Source organism: Lygodium microphyllum, chromosome 30, assembly GCF_053477565.2.
Source record: "Lygodium microphyllum isolate KBCC chromosome 30, Lygodium_microphyllum_v1.1.10, whole genome shotgun sequence".
NCBI classification, from domain to species: Eukaryota; Viridiplantae; Streptophyta; class Polypodiopsida; order Schizaeales; family Lygodiaceae; genus Lygodium; species Lygodium microphyllum.
The window spans coordinates 29,373,101-29,398,365 of NC_141164.1; the positions used below are offsets into that span (position 1 = coordinate 29,373,101).

At 44.4% G+C, this 25,265-nt stretch overlaps 1 protein-coding gene across 1 annotated transcript in view; it reads left to right on the forward strand.

The window, feature by feature from the left end:
* Positions 1 to 799: 799 nt before the first annotated feature.
* The window catches only part of LOC148009663 (alpha/beta-Hydrolases superfamily protein), a 45,560-nt gene continuing 21,094 nt past the window's right edge, over positions 800 to 25,265 (forward strand). Inside the window, exons 1-2 of the mRNA XM_087672402.1 lie at positions 800 to 1,162; positions 18,120 to 18,195. Coding sequence (XP_087528528.1) covers positions 923 to 1,162; positions 18,120 to 18,195 — 316 coding nt within the window. The 5' untranslated portion in view covers positions 800 to 922. The remainder of the gene's footprint in view (positions 1,163 to 18,119; positions 18,196 to 25,265) is intronic.

The window sequence follows — 25,265 nt, forward strand, 5'->3', positions numbered from 1 at the left end:
TTCCGCTTGCTCACCCCCATGCCTATCTTTGATTGTTGTTGCTCTATTGTCAGTCTCCTCGCCTGTGAGCCCATTAGCATGCATGCCTCCTATTTGACTTATAATCACTGCTTGTTTTGCCACTATGATCGCTCCACATCAGCCTTTTGCCAACCAATGCAGCTTGCCACTATGGTTGGTCGTCCTACCATTGTTGTTGGCTCACAACTACTTGTTGCTCCTCTAGACCAATGCACTAGTTGCTTTGTGCACCATCCATGTGCCCATGCCTATAGCCAACCCATGCATCTTGAGAGAGAGAGAGAGAGAGAGAGAGAGAGAGAGAGAGAGAGAGAGAGAGAGACGGGGCGGGGGCGGGGGGGATGTGTGCAACCTTACAGTGCCCTCGGCCACGCCCCCCCCCCCCCCCCCCCCCACACACACACAAATGTTGGCTCAAAGTCCATTCGCTTGCAACTTGAGAGAGAGAGTGTGTATGTGTATTTAGGAGGGGAAAAGAGGGAAAGAGAGAGAGAGCGTGTGTGTATGTTTATTTAGGAAGGAAAAAGAGGGATTTGAAATTCAAATTTGATCTAGAGACCTTTTACAGGTTTGCAATCACTCAGGAGGTTTGAAGATCATCGAACTTATAATGTAAATTATATATAATATAAAAATAAATTATAATATAGATATAAATATGACTATAAATATAAGGTTCTTAAACTTCTCTTAAAATTTGAAGGTTTATAAATAAACTCCTACAATTCATTTTAGATAAAACATTGGTTTTTCGCGAACACTGTTGACTGAACGCGGATGCTTTGGATGGGTGGTAAAAAGAATAGTGTTATCCAAAAGCAAGTGGCCAGCTCTCTCCGATCAATCTTTCACACTCCATTTCTTTCAATCTCAGTCGTGCTGCTGCAACAAGAAGGCTGCCATGGCTGCATTAATGAGCAGCTTCACGCCATCTTCCATTCTGGCACCGATTTCCTGCTTCAAAGGTCGTGCTTACACCGCTAGATATCCTCTAAGGCTTGCATGCGCGGCATCAGCAGACGATTCCAGCAGTAGCAGCAAGGGCCTCTTTAACTTCGTCACAGACAATGAATCCAGCAAAAGTGCCATCCAGCTCCCGAACTCGCCCGCACAGGATGGTAACCTTGGTCAGATGATCAGTGTAAGCTCGTTTTTCTGTCCATCTCTGCTTTCCAGTGCAATTACAATTCAAAATCTTCTTCTGTACAAACACGAGATTATGCAGTTGTTTTTGTTTTTGTTTGCTAGTTTTGTGTGTATGTGTGTGTGTGTGTGGAGCAGAAGTCTGAAGGCAAATCAATGCTTATTACGAGATGTTCCGTGGCTTCTAGGAGCATTGTAATCCTTTGGCACAAAGCGATACCATTTGATAACTGTGCAATATCGTTGTTACACTTTTTTGCTAGTTAACAAAAGAACTCTTGTATATATTGTAAAGTCTTAGCTAGTTTTGTTGTCAATGTGTTCTACTAGCAAGTCCGAGTTCTCAGGAAATCGTGAAGGTTCTGATATTTATTAAGTGACACAACGAAGCCTTTGATGCATAGAGTGTCAGAGTGCAGCGATGCGGAAGTGTAGGATGAAGACTGAGAGAGAGTGAACACAGAGAGAAGAGAGAGAGAAGGAGACACTGTAAACACAGAAAATCTGCAGTGTAGTATGCTGTATAAGAGTGCAGAAATGCACAAGGGGGCAGAGGAAATATCTGCGTATGTCTCCGACTTGATGACCTCGATCTCCATCAGCCCGAGCATAGTCTGTCTCAGCCAACAGATCTCAAGATCAGAATCTGAAATAATGAATGCTGGAGCGTCCACAAAATCGACTATAAATAGCCGAAAAAATAGGAATTCCCAGCACCAGGTCAGCCGGCTGACTGCAGAAAAACTGGCCGATTGCACAGCCCTGCTGACATGGCATCCTGCCTGCTGCCGTACGCTGCTGACGTGGCATCCTGCCTGCTGCCGTACGCTGGCCGACTGTCCAGGAAATGACACTGGCTAACATAGAGGAATTTGGAAGAGAAGAGGCTTGAAAATTTCCAAGTGACTTAACTCCAGGATGGAAAAATGCTATGCTATCCATCTATGTCATGGGAGCTAGATCTTCTAGAGGATTGCAAAGGACGGAATACAGGTGGATTCTTGTGTGTGCTCACTTGACACAGCTCATCATTTATCATCACCATTCCATCACATCAAATGTTTTTCATGATTGCAGTCTGAGAAGGGAAGATGTTCCTTACTCCCTGTAAATCCAAAATGAAGATATCTTCCATCAACAATATCAGGAGGTTTTGTGCAACATTAGAATTATGCGACCATGTCATGATCTTAACTAATACTGTAACATCTATCCATGCAGAGGCTGTTATTAATATGCTTGACAGCTTTTAATTTCATCTTATGTGTAGTTTTATCCCAACAATGAACGTGAACCACCGAATGCAAACCATAGGGTTTTGTGCTTGGCTAGAATGACCCAAAAGTTAGAAGGACGAATATTGATGACTGTTATGAACACACCTAAAGATTTTGATAGTATTGAGGATGAAACCAATGGAGCACATGCTATTTTTTTAAGTGGAGGATTCAACAATTGACAATGTTTGACAAGTCAGTTGAGGGTCATTCATTCTAGACCCCATGTCTTTCTTGTTGTGACCCAGGACTGCAAAGTCTTATTGTAGGGCATGGTCATGTACACAATCTCTTCAAAAACCCGATCATGCTAATCTTTTTGTAAAACTTAATTGGTGTTGTTGACTTGAGTCTCGACTTTGCTCTTCTTGGTACTAATCCCAAAAACATGGATCCCTAAGGAACTATTGTATCATCATCGTGCATGATTCAACATTTCATTCAATTTTTACATTTTTGAGTTGTGTGTCATAGTGTTTGCCATATACACATTGTATTTCTCCTGGCAAACCTTGTTAGAGTGAAGCAATGCAGAAGTGTGACCATGACAAAGAGTGAACAGAGAGAGAAGAGAGAGAAAGAGACAGTAAAATGTAGAAAATCTGCAGTGAAGAATGCTGTATAAGGATGCAGAATTATACATGGGTGCAGAGAAAATATCTACGTATGTCTCCACCTTGAGGACCTCGATCTCCATCAGTCCCGAGTGTAGTCTTTGTCACCAACAGTGGTGCGCAGATCGGATGCTGTACGCTCGCGTAGTGAATGCCGGAAGGTCTCCAAGAACAAAAGAACTCTACTTTTTGCATAAAACTCAAGGTAAAAAGCATGTACGACATGAACAAGAGACCAATTGGGTGCAATCTCCCTCCATGCCTTGTGTGAGTGCTCCACAAAGCATGTATTTTATGTATTAATCATCTTCAAGCTCAAATAATAGCCCAAATTACAAAATAGCAAGCTTTTAGCTTTTGAGTTTGCTTTAGCACAAAATAGGAATAAAGCTAACGGGCGGTACCCAAAGAGTCTGGCATACCCAATACAATGTCCAAGTACAAATAACATAATCGTGCGTCCATGCGCATACAAAATAATAAATAAATATCCAATGCCTCAATAAATAGGCATGACAAAATATAGGTGCCATGCCTAAGGTATGCGCCCATCAAAATATAAATGATAAATCGAATACTCGCTATCCTCCAATGCTTTCTTCCGCCACTGCTGCTATCTCTACATATCAACTGAAGCATTCACAATCGTTAGTAAAATAATACAATTAAACCGACAAAAGTGAATACCTAGCAGTCTTCAGCTACTTAAATAAATCAACTGGTGAGAAATTAATCCTAACCTTAATTTATTACGAGTGCGCACTCTAAACTCATAAACGTTTATTAATTTAATATGCATTTTGCGGAATCACCCGCTATGGAATCACCCATGTACACACTAAATTAATGAAACGCCCGAAAATGATAGGCGTCCCCATCAACTTCTCGCACAAAGAATCCACTTTGTGTATGAGCCCCGGTCATCAAAGTTTACGGAATCCATCGTAAAACCTCACGGAATCCACCGTGAAATATGCCTCCTGGCATCAAGCAGGCTGAAATCTGTCAGATACAAGTGTGGAACAATGTGTTGGAGAGCTGCTATATATAGCAAAAAAGAAATACCAAATAATGACTAGGTCGGATGCATTAAATGCAGCCGACTGGTGTAGAACTGTCCGACCTGTATTGGCCGACTGCACCTGTCCGATTGCAATCTACCACATGGCATCTGTTGGCAGTGATGGCGTGGCTGCTGACATGGCACCTGTGTGTCTGGTGCTCTGACCTCAGCCTGCTCCGCACACTGTAACACTCTCGAATGACTGCCTGGCTGAAAAATACACATGTACATAGCCTAATTGAGAAAAATGCCTGTCTAGGGGGCGACAATCTCTAACACCCTCTCTTAGATCTTGGACAGGACATAAGGCTATGGGATCTGGCATGTCTCCGAAGAAGAGCTTGGGGAAGCGTCTTTGTAAGCAAATCTGCAAGATTGTCCTTTGTCTTGCAGTACTCCACATCTATAGTCGCATTCAGAAGCGTCTCCCTGATGAAGTGGTATTGGATCTCTATGTGCTTCGTTTGGGCATGGAAAACAGGATGCCTTGCCGAGACAATGCAACTCTCATTGTCACACCGCAAAATAGTAGGACGAGTCTAGGGACAGTCAAGCTCCTCCAACAACCGCCGAAGCCACACAGTCTCACATGTGGTAGAAGATGCACCCTGATACTCTGCCTCAGTCGAAGATAGGGCTATTGTGGGCTACTTCTTGCTACTCTAAGAGATAGCACCAACACCCAAGGTAAAACAATAACCTGTAGTAGACCGCCTTTGTTCCACATTACGAGCCCAATCTGAATCATTCCAATCGGCAAGAACAAGATCAGTAGCACCCGTACCTACTGGATAGGAAATCCCTAAGTCGGAGGTCCCCCTCAGATACCGTAGTATCCTCTTAGCAGCTTGCCAATGCACCTGTTGAGGTGCACTCATGAACCCAACCAAAAGACCTATAGCAAAACAGATTGACCTGTGTGTGGAGGAGCCAAATCAATGATCCAATCAACTAACGGTAGCGGGTAGCATCTGCCAAAGAAGAATCTGTGTGAAGTAGCCTTCCAATTCGGATGCGGGCTATAAAAGCTAAACCCCTTCGCAGCCATCTCATACTCATCTTTCACCCAGTCAGAGTTGTTGTTCCAGCTAGCCTTAAGCTCTTTACCTATCTTCTGTCTAGATCGCATCTAAGCTTCACACAGTGGAAGTGCACGGGTGGACAGAGCCATCTTTGTATCAGTTGTTTGGAGTTAAAGAATTTACTGATTCTCCTCTTATCTGTTGTGTACTCTCTATCTCTTTCTCAGATTCTGTTCGCTGCGCCGTGTAATATTTTACATGGTATCAGAGCCCAAGGGGCTCTAGAGATCGGAGAGCGTGCAAGAGGCAAAGGCTTCAACAGCAAAGAGAAACGATGTCGACTCCGGGAAGCGGTTCTGGCGCATCAGGAAGCGGTGCTGCTGTACCGGCTATTCAAACACTGAGGATTCGTCCACCAACCTTCAGCGAAGGCAAGTTAGATGGTACAAACTACACCTTGTGGAAGTTCAAAATTACAACTATCCTTGATTCTTATGAGCTTCTGGAGATTGTGCTGGGGACTGACGCAGAACCACAGCCTACCCCCGACCCATCAAATCCTAGTGTGATGATTCCTCCGAATGCAGATCTTCTACGAGCTTGGAAACGAAGGAATGCAGATTTATTGTGTGCCTTAGTTACAAGCTGTTCTGACAGTGTTTTGACTTTGATTCAGCATACAACCAAAGCGTCAGAGGCTTGGAATGTACTAAGGAGTCAGTATGAAACACGAAACCAAACAAGGATTCAAAACTTGGAGAATCAACTAGCAGCGGAGAAGTTTGCTGAAGGAGAGATGGTTGAAGCATTCATCACTCGGATTAAGAATCTGCGCGAGATGGCTGGTGCTGGGATACAAAAGACTAGCGAAGAGCTAGCTCGAAGGTGTCTTCGGATTTGTCCACAAAAGTTTGATGGACTAGTAACTGCCCTTAATACTTAGGTGAGACCTCAAGCTTTGACTTTTGAGGAGTTTTGTGCATTATTAATGGAGGAGGAGTTGAGGCTGAAAGCCCGAGAAGGAAGCAACAATGGAGATGCTGCATTCTCTGCCAATGCAAAAGGCAAAGGTGTTTCCTCCACCAAAAATGATGGTGACAAAAAGAAGAAGGGCGGCAAGAAGAAGTTTCAAGGAGAGTGCTTCTATTGCAAGAAGAAAGGACATGCAATTGCAGATTGTCGTGTCAAGAAGGCAAATAAAAAAAATGGTACCCTTAAAAGTAAAGGGAAAGAGACAGCCAATACAGCTGAAGTAGAGTTGGAATTATTCATGGCGACCATTGAGGAAGTGTGCTCCTCGGCGCAAGAATAATCTACCACTGACTCATGGGTGTTGGATAGTGGGGCCTCCCGTCACATGACCAACAAGAAAGGTCTATACAGTTCTATGCAGCCTCTACAAGAATCCATCACTGTGACGGTTGGAAATGATGCTAAATGCCCTGCTGCGGGCACAGGTACTATTTCTTTTGTTGCTACAAATGGTAAAGTCAAAAAGCTTTCAAATGTGTTGTATGTTTCCGAAATCAGGAGAAATCTCTTATCAGTTGCTGCCATAACTGATCTTGGTCATGAAGTGAGGTTCAAGAAGACAGGTGCAGAAATTATTAATAGTGCTGGCACAATTGTTGGCAAAGGAGAAAGAAGGAACAACCTGTATGAGCTAAGTGCTCTTACAGCCGCCGCTGGAGTGGGCACAAGTAAGCTTTGGCATGAAAGGTTTGGACACATCGGATTTGCAGTATTGAAGGAGATGCAAAAGCAAGGTATATTTCCACAAGAAAGCAAGAATAGAGCACAGGCTCCTCTAGAGTTGGTGCATGCTGACTTGTGTGGTAAGATGCCTACACAGGCCTTGGGGGGATCTTCTTATTTTATGTTGATTGTCGACGACTACAGTAGGAAGATGTGGGTGTACTTCCTTCGTGATAAGGCTCAAGCTTTTGGTAAGTTTAAAGAATGGCTAATACTTGTTGAGAATGAAACAGGGAAAAGTGTGAAGAAATTTAGAACAGATGGTAGTGGTGAGTTCAACTCAAAGGAGTTTGAAGGCTTTTGCAAGAGCAAAGGGATCAAGCGTCAATTGACGACGCCTCACACACCTCAGCAGAACGGTGTTGTGGAACGCAAGAATCGCACCATTGTGGAGATGGCAAGGTGCATGCTAAAGGGCAAGGGATTGCCTAACCATTTTTGGGCTGAAGCTGTTAATACTGCAGTCTACATTCTAAATCGGAGCTATACAAAGGCTCTCAAGGGAAAAACACCTCATGAGGCTTACACTGGTAAGAAACCATCTGTCTCACATTTCAGAATTTTTGGATGTGAATGTTATGCACATGTTCCAGATGAGAAGAGAAACAAGTTACAACCAAAAAGCAGAAAATGTATCTTCTTGGGTTATAGTGATGAGCAGAAGGCTTACAAATTATATGACCAAGAGGCAAAGAAGATCATCGTAAGCCGTGATGTGGTGTTCAAGGAAGAGCCGCATACAGTGGAGGAGGAGAAGGCAAGTTCTTCCACTTTATCATCAAGCGAAGAAGTAGTCCACTATGAACCTGTCCCGAGAGCTATCCCTATCCTTAAGGAGGAGGAAGCATCATCTTCAGATGATGAAGAGAAAGTTCACCAACCTGACATCACCCCACCGGAAAAGCCATTGCCGCGCTGGGTGAAGCAGCTCTATGACCACAATAATCCTATGCCTGCATGTGTTGAGGAGAAGGCAGACGGACCAAGGAGGTCTCAGAGAATAGAGGAGCAAAGGAGGGCTTCTGCTCACATAGTCAATATGGCCTTGATGGTTGAGATTATGAGAGAAGTAAAGGAGCCAACTGACTTAGAAGAAGCACTTGCAGATCCATCATGGAAGGCTGCTATGCAGGCGGAGTATGACAGCATAATGAAGAATGATACTTGGGAGCTAGTGGATCGACCAGCAAAGCGGAAGGTTATTGGCACCAAGTGGATCTGGAAGGTAAAGTACAAGGCTGATGGTACCTTAGAAAAGTACAAAGCTAGACTGGTTGCCCAAGGATTTTCACAAGTTGAAGGGTTTGATTTTTAAGAGTCATTTGCCCCAACTGCCAGAATGACCACTATTCGCACGGTACTTGCAGTGGCTGCCCATGAGAAGTGGCCAGTGTACCAAATGGATGTTAAGTCAGCGTTTTTAAATGGTGACCTCAAGGAGGAGGTGTACGTGGCTCAGCCACCAGGGTTTGAGGCCCCCCATTCTGAGAACAAAGTGTGTAAACTGAAGAAGGCATTGTATGGGTTGAAACAAGCCCCCAGAGCATGGTACTGATTGAGGGTCCACCATAGGCTCTAGACCAACGACGAGGTTCCAAAGGCACTGAGAATCGAGATTCAAGCACTTGTTGCATGAAGTTTGACCAAGTAGTAGAATTAGACTCGTTATCCATGAAGGCATTCTTTGTAGCAATATGAGTGATAGTGTTGTAAGAAGGATAATGTGGGTAGGGGGATAGGTTGGGTAGGGTGTGTAGGGTGGGGGAGTGGAGTACACTTGGAAATTAATCCGAGAGTGCCCACTATGCATGTGGTGTTGAGGGTTGGAAAGGTCTGGGCCTAAATCCATTGGGGATCAAGGAAAAGAGATGATAGATGAAAGAAAAAAATATTGGAACAAGAACCCTTGAATACACTATAGAATACAAGAAACAAATAAACCCAACAAGAAACTGTATAACTCTTCCCTACAATGTCAATAAATCCATTCAAGCTGAATACACTGCGCCTAAGATGATAGCTTAGGCAAACTCTCTTTGAGATGATAGCTCAATACCACTCTTACAATCCAAAAGAAATTACAATAACAAGTATAGAGGAAAACTTTTAGTTCTCACCTACAGCAATAGGTAAAGAAATCTCCAGATCTATTCCAAAATAACTTCTTATAGGTAGTGTTCCAATAATAACCTCTTGTAAACATGCCTTTTTGGGCTAATGCACATGTAAAGAGGTAGAATCACTTATTTTTAACTTCACTCCTATTAATCACAACAATAGATCACTTGTTTATTCACCCAAGTTTGTAACAATGGCTCAAATCTCTATATATAACCATTTACAATAGTTATGGCTTGCTTTTTACTGTTGCTTTGTATGCATTTTGCCTTCTAAACTCTTGCTATTTGTTTTTTCTATATTCGTTTTTTGGGTGCTTGGCTACAAAACTTGTTTCGACCATAACTTTCATATAAAACTTAGAATAGGGTCATCGGGATACTAAAATCTAAGTGAATAGACATGATCAATAAGCCAACATGGGTAGAATTGCAAAGATCCCTTCAAAATAGTTGAAAATACCGTTTTTTTTTTGTAAATGCTTCACTTTTTGATATTTTTTGGCTTGGGAGACTTGTATCACTCAAAATAAGTCTTGGTACATTGGTAATGGTCTCTGACGATTTAATTTTCGTCACTTACATATCTGTCATAGTAATTGGTACTTCACATTGTGTCATTCACAGACTTACTCTTGATAGGTCACATAGATCACTGAATAACTCATTCCACAGGCACACATGGAAATCTTGTAACATTGAAGAACTTGTTTGTTTTCACACTTTAGACATGTAGTATCTTGATATCTACCCCCTTTAAACCTGCACATCCTTTGGCATGTGCCACTTAGTCTTCTATAGGTTCGAGGTCTTCATCATCTCCCATAAGCTGTGAATAATTTTCTTCTTCAATATCCTGCTCTACCTTTTCATCTTCAAGTTTTGGCTCCTTCATATTCTTTTGATTCTCTTCTCTTGAATATCTTGATTTTTTTACCTGCGATTGGAATCCTAAGCTTATCCTATCTAGTTTACACAAGGTATATTGTATGGTTCAAATTACCTCTTGGATACCTTCTTGAGTTTTTTGTGCAGTTTATCTAAACTACTGTCATATACCAATACCCAATCACCCTCTTCAATAGCTCTGGGTCTCAACGTGCGTCTCTTGTCAAATATCTCTTTATTCTTCATTCTTGCCTCATTCAATCTTTGCACTGCAACTTCAATATTTTCTAGTCTAATCAAAGCTCCCTGCCGTCGCATCGCGACCGTTGCCCCCCCTCCCCGGTACCATTGCGCCAATTGGGCCGTCCTCGCCTGCTCCTGGCCGCAGCCCCCTTGCGCCCGACCTGCCGCTCCGCCCGCTCCACCTACATCCAACCTGCCTGCGCCCGACCTACCTTTTCCTGCCTGTCTCGCCCGCTCTGATCTATAGGAAGGAGTTGAAGAGTCAGATTGAGCAGATTTGGACTAGGGAGTGGGGCATCAGGGACCGGCGAATCGCAGAGGAGGTGGCAGATGTCCTAGCCGAGTCGAGCAATATTTGCTAGGAGGCAGTCCCAAAGGCTAGGCAACAGAGCTAGAAGGAGGAGATAGCACTCCGGTGGGACCTAGCAGCCACGCAGAGATTACTACAGGAGGCACCAAGGTTACCCATCCTCCACGCACAGGAGGTGCATGCATGAGCAGCCATCACTAGCTCAAAGGACAAGCGCTCGGAGTTCTCATTCTGCACCTCAGCAACCTTCTAGGCGTGGAAGGGAGACACAATGTGCAAGGAGTTTTTCCAGGCACATCAGCCCCACACCTTAGGAGAGTAGATACGTAGCCTTCAGGATTAGTATGGGAGGATTCGCTCTAGCCTAGACGAGGTGATGGAGACTGCCACCGACTACTACAAACGCCTTTTCCAGTTGGAGACAGACTCAACCAGAGGACAATGATGCAAACAACAGGTCTGGGATCACATCCCGTCCCTCATCATAGAGTAGATGGGACGCTCCCTCCTAGACCCCTTCACAGAGAAGGAATTAGAGGAGGCTTTCCACACACAGGATGGGCCAAAATGCTCGGGAGAGGATGGCCTCTCTAAGGCCTTATTCACCACCTACTAGGAGGTTGTAAAGGACTCCTTATTGCGGGCTTTCTAGGAGATTTTCAGCTTAGGACGGATGTCAGGGAGCCTATCGGCATGTCTTATCAGTCTCCCTCCCAAAGGGGGAGACCGGTTGGAGCTATCCCAGTGGAGACCGATCACCCTGTTGTCAATAGCCTATAAGGCACTAGCAAAGATGATTGGTAGGCGACTCCGACTTGTGCTTCCAGACATCATTCATGACACATAGACAGGCTTTGTCCAGGATAGGAGCATCCTAGATAATGTCTTTACCTTCTTTGAGGTGATAGAGTGGGCCCAGCACAATGGTCAGAGATTGGATGTACTACTTCTGGACTTCAAGAATGCCTATGACAGGGTGGACTGCAACTTCTTGGACGGCACCATGGTGAGGTTGGGCTTCCCCCAGGCATGGATTTGTGGGGTCTCTGCACTTTACAGATCGGCTACCAGCAGGGTTTTCATAGGTGGCAGGCGAGGGGAGGACTTTCGGTTGGAGAGGTCGGTACAGCAGGGCTGCGCATTGGCCGTGTATTTGTTTCTACTCTTTGCAGAGGCGATGTCTCACTTCCTCAGATCATAGGTGAGTGGGTTACGCGGCCTTCGACTTCCGGTGAGAGAGCAGACGAGGCTGTTAGACTCAGAGTATGCAGATGATACAACACTTTACATAGAGGACGATGAGTTGATGTTGAAGAGAGTGAGACTAGCTCTCGAGGTGTTCTGTACTGCAGCGGGAGCGAAAATCAACTAGCGAAAGTCGGTTGGTTTCCTTACAGACTCGGACTCTAGCATGGAGTGGGGCATCCACTTGGGATTTAGATGGGTGTGCAGAGGGCAGACCGTTTGTTACCTAGGGTTCGAGGTGGGACTCGACATCACTCCTGCCCAACAGTTTTTTCCAGTCCTCGACTTGATTCAAAGGAAGCTGACCTACTGGACTACTGCTCGCCTTTCCCTAGCTGGCCGAGCCCTGTTGGCTAACCAGGTCCTCCTAGAGATGGCCTGGTACATCGCCTCGTGTTGGTGCTTCTCCTCATCCTGTGTAGTTTAGCTTCGCTGCCCAGTGCGGAATTTCCTCTGGGCTGGCGGGTTAGACAGCTCCAGGGACTCTTGGGCCAAGGTGGCACGGGTGACCATCATCCGGCATTGGTCAGAGGGAGGGCTTGGGATCATAGACCCATAGTATCAAAGTCAGGCCCTTTTGTGCAAGCTCGTAGTCCGTGGTCTCACACCAGCAGGGCAGACCTAGAAGATCTTATTGCAGGAGGGTCTCCAGGAGTGTAAACCGAGGCTAGGCGGTGATTGGAGACCGTCCTTGAGATGAATCTTCACAACGGCCCAGATCACACCCCCCAAATCCCCCTTTCTACGCAGGGCCTCTGTAAGGCCCTAGTTCAGAGCCCCCCAGGCTGCCAGGAGGAGATTGACCAATAGCCAGTGATTTGAAACCCCCAAGTCACAGATCAGGAGGGGGTACAGATTGGAGAATGCCCCCACATCTAGTGGGCTGGTTGCGAGGCCGGCGACTCGCACTATCAGGATGTGGCAAGAGGTATACAAGATGGTGGATGAGGAGGTGTTGCAGCGGGTATTAGGTTGCCAGAGAGAAGTTGAGCCGAGGAGAAGGGAGATTGATGCAGCAATGCGTGAGGAGTGGCTTGGCCCCCCGAAACAAGAGCTTGAGAGCTCAGGGAGGTATGGGCCGCTAAGTTTTCACCGACAAGTATCCCCCCTACAGGTGGCAAGTAGAGTGGGTGGTGCCCCACATGGGACCTTCTTCACTGTATAGGAGTGGGGATGTTTGGCCCTTGATAGAGGGCCTCAAGATGAGGGGATAGCTGTCCTTTCGTGGAGGAGGATTTGGGTGGTTGGCCTTTAGGGGAAGACATGGCGGCTGGACCCCTATGCTTTCTTGGAGGAGCTTCGAGAGTGGTGCCTCTGGATTTGGGAGGGCAGGCCACTTGATGAGTTGGAGTGGGATCCAAGAGAGTGGCTATGGCCAGCTACTGCGGTCGCCAAGAAGCCACCAAGGTTCCTGGAGTACACAGCTAGGATTAACAGACACGTATTGATGCAGGAGGACATGGACTAGGGGCCGTCGCGTAGCAAGTACTGGGCAGAGCACAGCATCACGGATGCCTTCCGATGGACTTTCTGGCGCCACCTATGGGACAGCTGGAGGCCAAGGAGGGTATCGTATTTCTTATGGCTAGTGGCACATAGAGGCCTGGCGGTGGGGAACTAGTTAGCCCAGATGTAGAAGGATGGAGGGTGTAAACGCTGTATACAACAGTTTTTGGAAACTCCAAAGCACTGCCTTTGGTTGTGTGAGGTGGCTTAGCTTGTGTGGAGAGGAGCATGCCCCATCCCCCATCATATAGCACCCAGCCTTGGATGTATCTTATGGGGAGCAATCTGCTGGCAGGTAGTCAGCTAGGGCCGTCACCTACTGTATGAGGCTGGGATGCAGGACATGATATTTCTTATTGAGGTTGGGTCGTGCGCAATGGTCGACTTGGAGGCCCCACCCATCCGCCAGATACTAGAGTCCACAGCAGATCGCTCTGAGGTATGGGAGATTGTAGGGAGCCTCACTGGATGGCATATCTGGAAGGCGCGGTGCCAGGAGTTTTTTGGCGGGGAGAGACTTTCTATATAGGCAACTTGAGTAGAGCTCTGGATCTCCATCATCCACTCCCTTCACGGTCAATGGGACTAAGTGCAGGGCAAGTCTTGAGCTTGTCAAGAGCTCCGTTTTCATTTTAGGCGCACTTGGGGTGGCCATGACTTGTTTTTCGTGATGCAGGCAGGCAGCCCCAGATGGCAATACACCCCCCCTCCATGGCTTCTTGTTCACATCCCCCCTAGACCACCCTAAGAGGCTTGTATACTTGATATATTTGCGACTCTGCATCAGCTCCAGCTAGTTTGTTGAGCATGAACACTTCTTTGTATTCAAGGTTTTTTCTGAAGTAATATAATTAGCCACACTTTATTTGCAAAAGGAAAATATTTTCTAGTCTCTTCCCTAGCTGTTTCTAGCTCTCTAGTCTTCCATTCTATAAATACTCCTTACCATGACATTGATATTTGAACCATGGTCTATCAATGCAACACATGGAGTTTCTAGCTCTCTAGTCTTCCATTCTATAAATACTCCTTACCATGACATTTATATCTGAACCATGGTCTATCAATGCAACACATGGAGTTTCTAGCTCTCTAGTCTTCATTATAGTCTTTGTGGTAGCATGGGCCCAATGGTTCTTGGAATAACGACTGGTGGATATCACCCTTGAAGCCACTTTATCCTCTGTATAGTACATAGGCTGAACGTCTTTTGTATTTTTACTGCATGTCACTCTTCTTTGCAACATCTTCTATAAAAAGCTCTTTTGCTTCTTCACTAGCAGCCTCTGCATCTATATCATCTTCAAAGACCAATTGTATGCCTTGTAAACCCATTTCTTCTTCACTTTGTATCATAACGTGAGTTGATTCACCCACAAACTATCCTTTTTTTTATAATATCTATAATTTCTTCATGGGCCTCTCTTTTTTGCTATTTCAAGGATTTCACCCAATGTAAACTCGATTTTGTTGTTTAGAATCCTCTCTTCTAAAACCTTTTAAAGATTTATAGCCATCTCCATGTCAGAGAACAACTTGTATCGTGGTTGTTTTCCTTTTGGCTTTTCTTGTTTCTTTTCTTTTTGCTATTTCTTCTTGTGTACATCTTTCATATTTTGCTTTGGACCGTGTCTAGTAGAATACATCATCTTGCACATCTTTCCATTCAGCCAGCATGAGTAGCCCATGGAGGAGGATAGGGACATGTGGAGCAGAAGTTTAAAATCCTTGTGTAGGAGTGATGCATGGAGTGTGTGATGATGCACCATAAGCAAAGGATAGGAATGCCTAGGTTTGGAAGGTCAATAAGCGGGGAGATAAGTGACTGCAGGTAGAGAGGGAATGCCCATCACAACTGTTCTAGGGTGAAAAGAAGTGCTCACTTATGGGTACGTGGAAGGCACAATGTTAAAGGGTGGCATTCCCCCTAAAAATATACCATGGGGCAAAGAGATAGTGAAGTGAGGGTAGGTAGAATATGATGTGGAGAAAGAGAAAGTGCTAGGAGCAGAGATGGAGGATCTGACTCCTAGTGTGCTAGAGGAGGAAGTAGAGTGCAATCTGATGTTTTGAAATGAAGAAGAGAGGAAATCGATATGTGAATCAGAAGATGGTGGGATGGGAGGGATTTGAGAAGAGTGGTTTAAATGCAAAAATGAAATAGAAGATACAGATATACTTGATGAAGAATGTTTGCTTCAAGAGCCCCCTCTATTGAAGTTTATGTATTGAAAATCATCCGGATCCCGCAAACCAAAAGAAAAAACAAGAGAGGGTTTTGATTCATACCACTTAAAGGGATTGTATGAACCTGACATTGGGCTTGGCTTAGACAAAGAAGATGGGTCGCTAGTTGACCCAAATGTCGAATGTTCTCCATGATTGGAGAGGTGATGAGTTTCACCAACCGGTCTAGATATAGTAGCAAAGTTGGTGGAAGGGGTGTAAGCTCTCGACTATACGTGTTGTGCAAGTACTCTTTAAACTCCTCGGCTGGCATGAGACTAAAATCTAGAATAGGAGAAGAAAAAGAAGGTGAAGGTGAAGGTGGGGTGTCATCTTCCTCGCCGAGCCCATAATGCCTCCTTTTTGGGCCTGCAACGATGGAGAAGCTTGATAAGATATCATGGATCCTAAGAAGAAGGTGTTTGAGACATGAATCAATTACATGTCATCATGTACTGAGCACAAAACCAAGCCTCCACAATATTCGTAGGAGCCTGTTTACAAGAGCATTGGCTGTGATACTATGTGAAGATATGCTAGGGTTTGCATTGAGGAAACACAAAAAGTACAACCACGATTGAAACACAAAGACTTAGATAATGACGTGCAAAACTCAAACCCTAAATGCAAAAGTCAAAACTCAAAACACAAAAACACAAACACATACAGATATAGAAGAGAACTTTGAAGTGAATGAATTAATGCAGTAAAATGAATGTATGAATGTGCAAAATGCTCAAGTGCAGAGCAGTGAGCGTTGGAGTGTGATGTCCATCGAAGATGGATCCTAACTTCTAAGTACTGAAACCACGAGTTGGAGATATCAGAGTGTTGAAAGCTAGTCACCAAAGGCTATAAATAGCCAGATGATAGTAGACAAGGTGGACAATGATGCAAGTGGCTTGCTGGATAGAAAAACACAAGGCTGCATCAGTCATCGGAAGGGGCAGCAACCTGTCACTTGCCTCCAGGGGCTGAAAACGTAGGGCAGGCAGCTGGAAAAATGGCGTGCACTGTTGGCAGCTGCAGGTAGACAGCAAACACAGCAGGCTGAAGGCTCTAGGCAGTAGGGTGGCAATTATGGTAGGTTGTCAAGTGTTGGAGGAGAAAGGGCTGCAGTCGGCAAGGTTTGGACAGGGGAGTTGGTGGCTGAAATCTACATATAGATGTGAGTTGCACGGAAGGACGGGCCTGAATGGTGGGCAGCTTGTCAATTTATAGATGTGGAAGGATCCTCCCAAATTAGGGTTTTGCATGTGGAACATAGAAACTCTCTAGAATCACTCCCCGTTTAATGAAACTTTTGGTAATTTACTGCTTTGGGACCCTTTAAAGAGCTAATCTATGGGTAATGAATTTTTAGCTCAACATCCAACCTGACAATATTTGCTAGGACTTTCAAAGTCTTACCTTCAATATTAAAGAAATATTGCAAGGGACACTCACCCTGAGGCTCAATTCGGTGTTGTCTAATGTGCCAGAGTGCCCTAGCTCTTAGATTTTTATTGTCATTTAATTTGTTTGCTGAATTGAATAGTATGTGTGCTGTAAGTTTATGTTCATTGCCTTATAGATTAGATCTATGCACTGGTTGCACATATTCAGCCCTAATCAGCTTTGATGATCGAGTTTCATTGCACGGAGAGATTTGGGGTTGTTGGCATATATGGACCGTGAGGAATGCAATCATCTTTGATGATTCATTGGGTGTGCATAGCCTGCTTGTAAGGGCTTCTTCATTGGCAGAAGCTAGACTTGATTGAGTTAACATATATTCTCCCTAGACAGGATCTGCTTGCTTTTGGCACATTGTGGTTTCTTGTGTTCTGCTTTAGTCATTTTGATTCCTTTGTACCTTCATTGTGATGTCTTTGATTTTTATGCACAATGGCCTAGATCCATCCTATATCTTGTAGTCTTGTACTTTTTTCATAATTAATACAATTACCTTTTATGGGGGGAAAAAAAAGAGAGAACCTTTTGGCTTGACTTGTGATTGTTGGGAATTTTAAGGGTTTTTTTAAACGCTTGGCCAGAAGGCCTGACGTAAATGCTTTCATTTAATTTAAGCTTCTTCACAAAAAAAAAAAAGAGAAACCCCTGATCTGATCCATCATCTAAGACAGCAAACAAGCATTGCAATGCTGCTTCAGATGTTGATGCTGTTGTAGATGACAGCTACCATGCTTTTATAGCCCTTCTCACTGCTAGGGAATGACTTCTTTGCCCTAGGAAAATTTCAGACTTCTTAGATGCAATGGCTTGCATGCCTAAATGAGAGAGATGAAGGTGAAAATTGGAAAGTTTTTCCTTCATAGAACAATGCATAAATTCCATGTGGCTGGCCGCCACATTTAAACTTTAAGTCGGCTGCCCAAAACTTTGGCCCAAACTTTCACATCAAGGTCAAAAACCACTCTTTTGAAAGTTTCATATTTAGCGTTTGGAAATTGATAATTTCAAGGTCTTGCCCCAGCTCTGCTGATGGAATGTCCATCATGCCAAGGGCGTAGAGTAAGTTCAGATGCTTGTGACAAAATGGTTTGGAAAATTATTCCTGCAAAATGTATTTGGAAAGTTAGTTGAGCACGCGTGATATTAAAAGATGGTTTAAAATCTGAGGTTTACAGTCTTCTGCTGATGTGGGTAAAGGTGTTGATATGGCAGTTTTGTCAGACGTTTTTTGCAGGAAATAGAAAACAAAGGCAGGGACTTTGGATCTTATAAACGTGCTGGAGAGTACAGCTGGTTCGTTCGAGAAACAGGTAAGCTGATGTGCTCTGCTTCTCAACAGTTTCTGCTGTATGCTTACGGCTTGTGCTTCTGGACTCGAGATTGGAATGAGCTGATCCCTTGTTATTTCATTCTAGTTCTATTATGTTGCAACTATTCTGCAATTTTGGGCTGGCAAGAAAGTCAGCCTGCCCTAATCAGATAGATAAATGCAGCGACTCCTGTGCATAACCCTTACAATTCTTGGTTTATTGAAACACACTTTGTCAGTGGATCCTGCTGCAGTTTTTGTTTTTACAATTGCTGTTTACTTGTTACAAAAAGAGTGGCATGGTGTTAGTAGCTGCTGCATCAATCTTCTGCAACCTCAATAGACCCTGACCACAGATGAATCATTTCAATATCAACATTGAATTGAATTTTCAGATTGATAATATTGGCCGAAATAGCATGTTATAAGTAGTCCTTGACTGGTTGAGGTACAGTGGTTGATAGATAGGCTACAATGTTAGACTGATATCTTAATTCCACTAGCTAGATGGACCCTTAGAGAAACCAAAATTTACTCTGTTTATATGCACTGAACTAGACTGAATGGATGCAAATAACGAGTGTACTGACATTGTAAGCCCAAATGTTATACCTTCATTTCAGGGTCTGATTTGTGCATGAGAGAATTGCTCACTTAGATCAGTATGTTAATCACATGTAAGAAAAAACCTGCTTTCTTTGTATGTATGCAGACTGAAATGCTGCAATTATTAAGGCTGGAGTGCATTGGGACTGTGAGCCCAAAGTCTTTGGTCTGATTAGTACACATATGAAAGGTTGTTGGCTTATCCTAAGGTATGATGTTGAGCTAAAACACGCTTTACAGCTGATTAGCATTTTGAAACACCCCCAAAACACGCTTAATCAATGAAAAACACAAATTTGGTACGCAGTTCGAGAGAGTTTCAATGGTTCCCCAAAACCCTAATTTTTTGGGACACCCTTCAACATCTATAAATAGATAGGCGGCCCACCATTCAGTCTCATCCTTTTGTGTAGGTTTCTCACTCTGCCATGTAGATTTCAGCCATCAGCCACCTACGATCTGCTGTCTAGCCATCGTTGACTGCAGCCCATCACTATTCAACCCTAGGCGGCTTGTTTTCAGCCATCACCTTGCTGTTTGGATGTCTCCAGCTGCTATATCATCATAGCACTTGATTAGCCTACGTTTTCAGTACCTCATACCAGGCGATCAGCTATTGCCATCTCTTGCACTAGGCGACTGCTGTAGTACGTGCGTTTTTGCTGTCCAACAAGCCATCCACATCTGCAAACACCTCTCTTGTTGTTGCCTCGATTCCCTGACACTCTGGTGGTCAACGTTTGGTGTTTCCCACACTCCAACACTTTGACTCGTAGTCACAACACTTGGGGATCCATCTTCAGTGGACATCACTCTTTGACACTGCGTTGCTCTGCCCTTGGGTATTCTGTACACTCTTACATTCATTTACAGCATTCATTCACTTCAGAGTTTCTTCTCTCTGCGCTTAAGTTTTGAGTTTTTGCGTTTTGCGTTTAGGGTTTGAGTTTTACTTGTCTCTATCTAAGTCTTTGTGTTTAAGACTTAATCGTACATGTTGTGTTTGCTCAGTGCAAACCCTAGGATATCTTCACATGGTATCAGAGCCGGTGCTCTTCTAAAGAGTATCATGTGGTGATTGTGGAGACTAGTCTTTGTGTGAGACTCACCTGCGACTCGATTCTAACTCAATGTCTTAAGCATCTTCTTCTTCAGATCCTATAACGCCCTATCAGGCTTCTCCATCATCGGAGGCTGTGAGAAGGCGTTATGGTCTTGAGGAGGAGGTAGACACACCTTCACCTTTACGTTCTTATTCTTCTCGTTTTGGTTATCTTATAGATAAAGAGTTTGAGAAGTACTTGCGTATCACGTATAGTTCAGTTTACACTCCTCTAACAAGTATCACTACTCCGTCTGGACCGATTGGTGAGATTGGCACTCTCTCTAATCTTGGAGGGATTATGATATTCAACACGTCTAGCAATCCATCTCCTTTATCTTCGCCAAGTTTTATATCAAGATTGTATAACCCTTTTGAGTTATATGAGCGAAACCCCTCTCTTGTTTCTCCTTTTGGTATGCAAAAGCTAGATTGTTTTCAGTATGTTAACTTTAATAGAGGAGGCTCTTGAAGTAGATACTCTTCATCATGCTTGTCTTTACCATTTGTTTCATTTGAGTAAGTAAATGACACTTCTGAACTCCCTCCCATCCCACCATTATCTTCTCCATATTTTAATCTCCTCACATCTTCATTCCAAAATCTTGGATTTCATTCCAGGTCCGCTCAAAGCACACTTGGGGTTGAATCTTTCATCTTTGCTCCTAACACTTTCTCTTTCTCCATCCCACCATCTACCTACCCTCCATTCACTCCACCTCTTCATGCATCGTTAGGGGGAATGCCACTCTTTAACACTGTACCTTCTAGATACTCCCACTTTACCATATACTTCCACTTTGGGATGGTTGTGATGGGCATCCCCCTCACTATTGCCAAACACTCACAAACCCTTCCACACGACCTTTCCATCCTCTGGTTATGGACTATGGTCACATATATTTTGGGCCACTTCTATGCAAGGATTTCCATTCTTTGCTCCATATATCTCTATCCCTCCACCTTGGACTCCACATGCAGTTACTATGCCCATATCTAATCCGCCCTTGCCCACATTTGGATCTGCTATGCACACTTCTCGTATGTATGGTGGGCACTTTGTGGGATTACTTTCCAAGTGTACTCCACTCCACCTCCCTATCCACCCTACCTTCATTACACACCTCCATCTCCTAGCAGTAGCACTCCTGTTGCCACGGCCAAGAATGTCTTCACGGACAAGATCAATTTAACGGGTCAAATTTCACCACTTGGTCGAACTTCATGTAACAAGTGCTCGAATCTCAAGGACTTTGGGACCTCGTCATTGGTACCGAGCCTATGCTATGGACCCTTGATTAGCTCAGCCTAATCACATCCGTCAATGGAGAGTCTGCAATGCCACAATTAATATTGAGTTAATGCAGGGGTTGCTTCTTGAGTTCCACTCTCAAACAACATTTTTTCCTCGCATTTGAGCATTGGAGTCATCTCATTGACTGCTATGCGGCTTGAGATCGCACTCCACATATCAATCTCGATTTTGAGCTTCAGGAGTTTTCCATTAAGGAAGGGAATGATTTGAAAGTCAAGTTGGCCGAATATCAGTGGTTACTCGCTGAGTTTGCTACTCCTGACTTCCTAAAGTCAGACAACGATTAGGTCACATTTTTCTTGAACAAGTTGCCTGACAAATACTTCCTTTTTATCCAGCACATTATCTCACTATCTAGATTACCAATGTTCTACGAGTTCAAGTGTCAATTCTTGTGTTACGTGTGAGGTTGCATGATCAAGTCCACAAGAAGTCCTCCATACATATCCATTCAGAGGGGTGAGGATTGGTTCTCTCTTCTAGGGAAAACCAACAATGGCAAGAACTCGCAAGATACGAAGGCAAGCCAAAACAAGGGTGACACCACTTTCCGATGGAAAGAAAAAAACATGACTCCTTTGGTAGCAAATTCCTAAGAAAAATAGGTTTTGTATGCATTATAGATCATGTGGACGAGGAGTGTCATACCAAGGCCCAAGGTCTTCCTTCTAGAAAACTACAGTAGATTGCTGTGATTGCCTCCACTTCGGCTAGCCAATCCAATGGGGCTAGGTCTCTCGTTGCTACCATCTACTCCATCTACCCCAATGGCTACTGGATATATGGCACGTGGACAGCCTCAATAGCCTATCTCCTTCACTACTCTTGAAGAATTGGCTAATTGGTTCGCCAGTGACTCACCTATTGCACTTTACGTATCCATTGCTAGGATATCCACTGCACCTTCTAGGACTACTTTCCCACCTTGCCGTATGCGATGGTAGCCACACACTTAGCCTTTCTCTTTTTAGACTTCCGTGCATACTTCTCTACTCATTGCATTGCACTTAGCTTTGCTTTCTTTTATTTTATTTTCAATTTTGTTTTTTGGAGCATCTCACTACTCACATCTGTACTTGCAAATTCTGATCTCTTTTGCATGGTTTTGTATTTCAGCGTAGGGTTAATATGCAAGCTTGCACCAGTCCTTTCTAAGTTGGAGACAGGAGATACTTGCCGTTTCTTTCATGGCTCCATCTACTTGGAGTTTTGCTCTTCTACCAGCATAGAGGCTTTCCCTCCTACGGGGGATCATGAAGCATCTCTCTTTATACTATCATGGCAGTGACTTCTATCCTTGCTCTTGCAATAGGAATGTTTATCATTTTCATCCACATGGTTCTCAGTACCACATGAAGACTGGCATCCTCAGGCTTCTCTTCCTTCTTCGGCATCAACATTGAGGTTAAGACGGGGTTCCTACCCTTTTGAGTATTCTACAGGTTTCAGTAATTGTCTTCGATATCAACCTTCCTCCCTTGTATCTTCCCCTATGCATTGCATGATTTCATTATCTTTGTACTAGGATGCTTAGGCAAGTAAACAATTTTCCCATGAGGAACACAGTCCAAGTGGCACCTATTGCATGAGCATTCTTCTGCATGTAGCATACTATGCATCTCATTGTGCAGAGTACCACTTGATGGATAAGTTGTTTCCATTGTCGGATTACACCGCTATCCTTCTTTACATGATACTTCATCGCCTTTTCCTTGTCATCGACATTCTTGAGTGGTTGGGTAAGCTTGTATTATTTTGTGATGTGTTGGGTATACCATCCCTATTCTCATACTCTGGGTCATTGTTACTTAATTAGCCACCACCTGTAAAATTAACTTTCAACCATAAGAAAAAAGAACAAAAAAAAGGTTCAATGTGGTTCCATTCGCCTTTGTAGTATTAAGCTAAACCATGCATTACTTGTTGATTAGCCTCGTAAACAGCCCCAAAACACATTGAAAAATGCTCTTTTAGAGTAAAAACCCTAAAACGGGAAGCGGTTCGAGGGAGTTCAATGGAAACCCTAATTTTTGGGGCATCCTTCCACATCTATAAATAGACAGGCTGCCCCCATTCAACCTTATTCTGTCTGTGCAGGTTTCACACTCTCCAGTGCAGATTTCAGCCACCAGTCTACCTCCACGTGGCTATCCAGCCCTCGCGACTGCTCCCATCTCTCCCTCTAGCCTCGCAGTGCCCTGGCACCTTCTTCTAGCTGTCGCCTACTGTCAGGCGCCATCTCCCAGGCTGTGTTTGGCCTCCAGTTGCCATCGCCAGCATCTCCAACATCAGGCGACATCCTACAGCCTGCGTTTGCATCCTTCTAGAGCGGCCTGGTGTCATCTCGCCACTTTGCAGCTATCGCCTCTGTCTCTGGCAGCCCCTGGTGTCAGTGTTTTGCAGTTTCCTCTCTCTTCACACTCCGACTGGTGGTCACAAATTTGGGATCCATCTCCGGTGGACGTCACACTCCGACATTGCTTTGCCCTTGAGCACACTGTACACTCTTACATTTATTTATAGCACACATTCACTTCAGAGTTGTGTTCTCTCTCCCCCTTCTTTTGTTTGTGTTTGAGTTTTGAGTTTTGCGTTTAGAGTTTGAGTTTTGCCCTATGTGTCTATGTCTATCTCTTTGTGTTTCTGTCAGGGTTGTACACTCTGTGTGTCCTTAGTGCAAACCCTAGCAGTTTTCGTAACATATGGTATCAGAACCGGTGCTCGTGTAAAGAGTATCTTGCGGATATTGTGAAGAGCTAGTCTTTGTGCGAGGCACACAATACGACTCGTAACCAAATCACAATGTCCTAGGCACCTTTTTCTCTAGTTCCTATGATGTCTTATCAGGCTTCTCCATCATTGGAGGCCCTGAGATAGCATTATGGACTCGGTGAGGAGGACGACACTCCACCTTCACCAGATTTCACTAACATGACAGAGGACTTTGAGGAGTACTATCGCAACAAGTATGGTGATGTTTACACCCTTCCTACCAGTTTTGCTAGCACATCGGGACCGGTTGGTGAGGCTGGCCACCTCTCCGATCATGGAGGACATACGGCATTCGAAACTTCTTGCGATCCATCTTTATCATCTCAGCTAGGTCCAATGTCAGGTTTGTACAATTCTTTTGTGTTGCATGAATTAAAACCCTCGTATGTTTCTTCTTTTGAGGTACAGGATCCGGATGGCTTTGCGTATGTGAACTTTAATAGACGGGGCTCACGAAGCAGACGGAATTCAGATACATCTACAGCTTCTGTCTCATTTGAGCATATCACATACACTTCTCACTTCCCTCCCATCCCACCCTCTTCTATATCACACCTTGATCACCTCTCATCATCTTTCCAAAACCTTGGATTACACTTCACATCTGCATCACACACCCTAGGGTTGGATCTTCCATCTCCACTTCTAGCACCTTTTCCTTCCCCCCCCCCATTCTCTACCTCTTTGCACCATGGTACTTCATTAGGGGGAATGCCACCCTTTAACACAGTGTCTCTCACCTTTTAGCAAAGGAGCACACCCATAACTCCTGGGTCAACTATGATGGGCATCCCCCTTATTATCCCCAGCTTCACTTCTCCCATGACCACTCATATGCAGGGGTTTCCATCCTCAGCTTATGGTGCGCCTTCACAGTCTCCTTGGGTTACACCTACACAGGGATTCCCATCTTCTGCTTCCCGTGTTCCGTCCCACCTCCTTGGGTTCCTCATGTGGCTACCATACCCATGCCTAGTTAGCCCATCCCTACCTATGGATCCACCTTGCACACTACCCGTATTCCTAGTGGGTACTCTGGGGCCCATTCCCCCATCCTACCCATACTACACTTTTTCACACTATCCATCTTCGAGCACTACCACTCCTGTTGCAACGGCCAAGAATGCCTTCACGGATAAGACACGTTTTAACGGGTCAAATTTCACCACTTAGTCTAATTTCATGCAACTAGTGCTTGAGTCTCAGGGTCTTTGGGACCTCGTCATTGGTCTAGAGCCTATGCCGGACCCTTGACTAGCTCACCCTGATTATATCC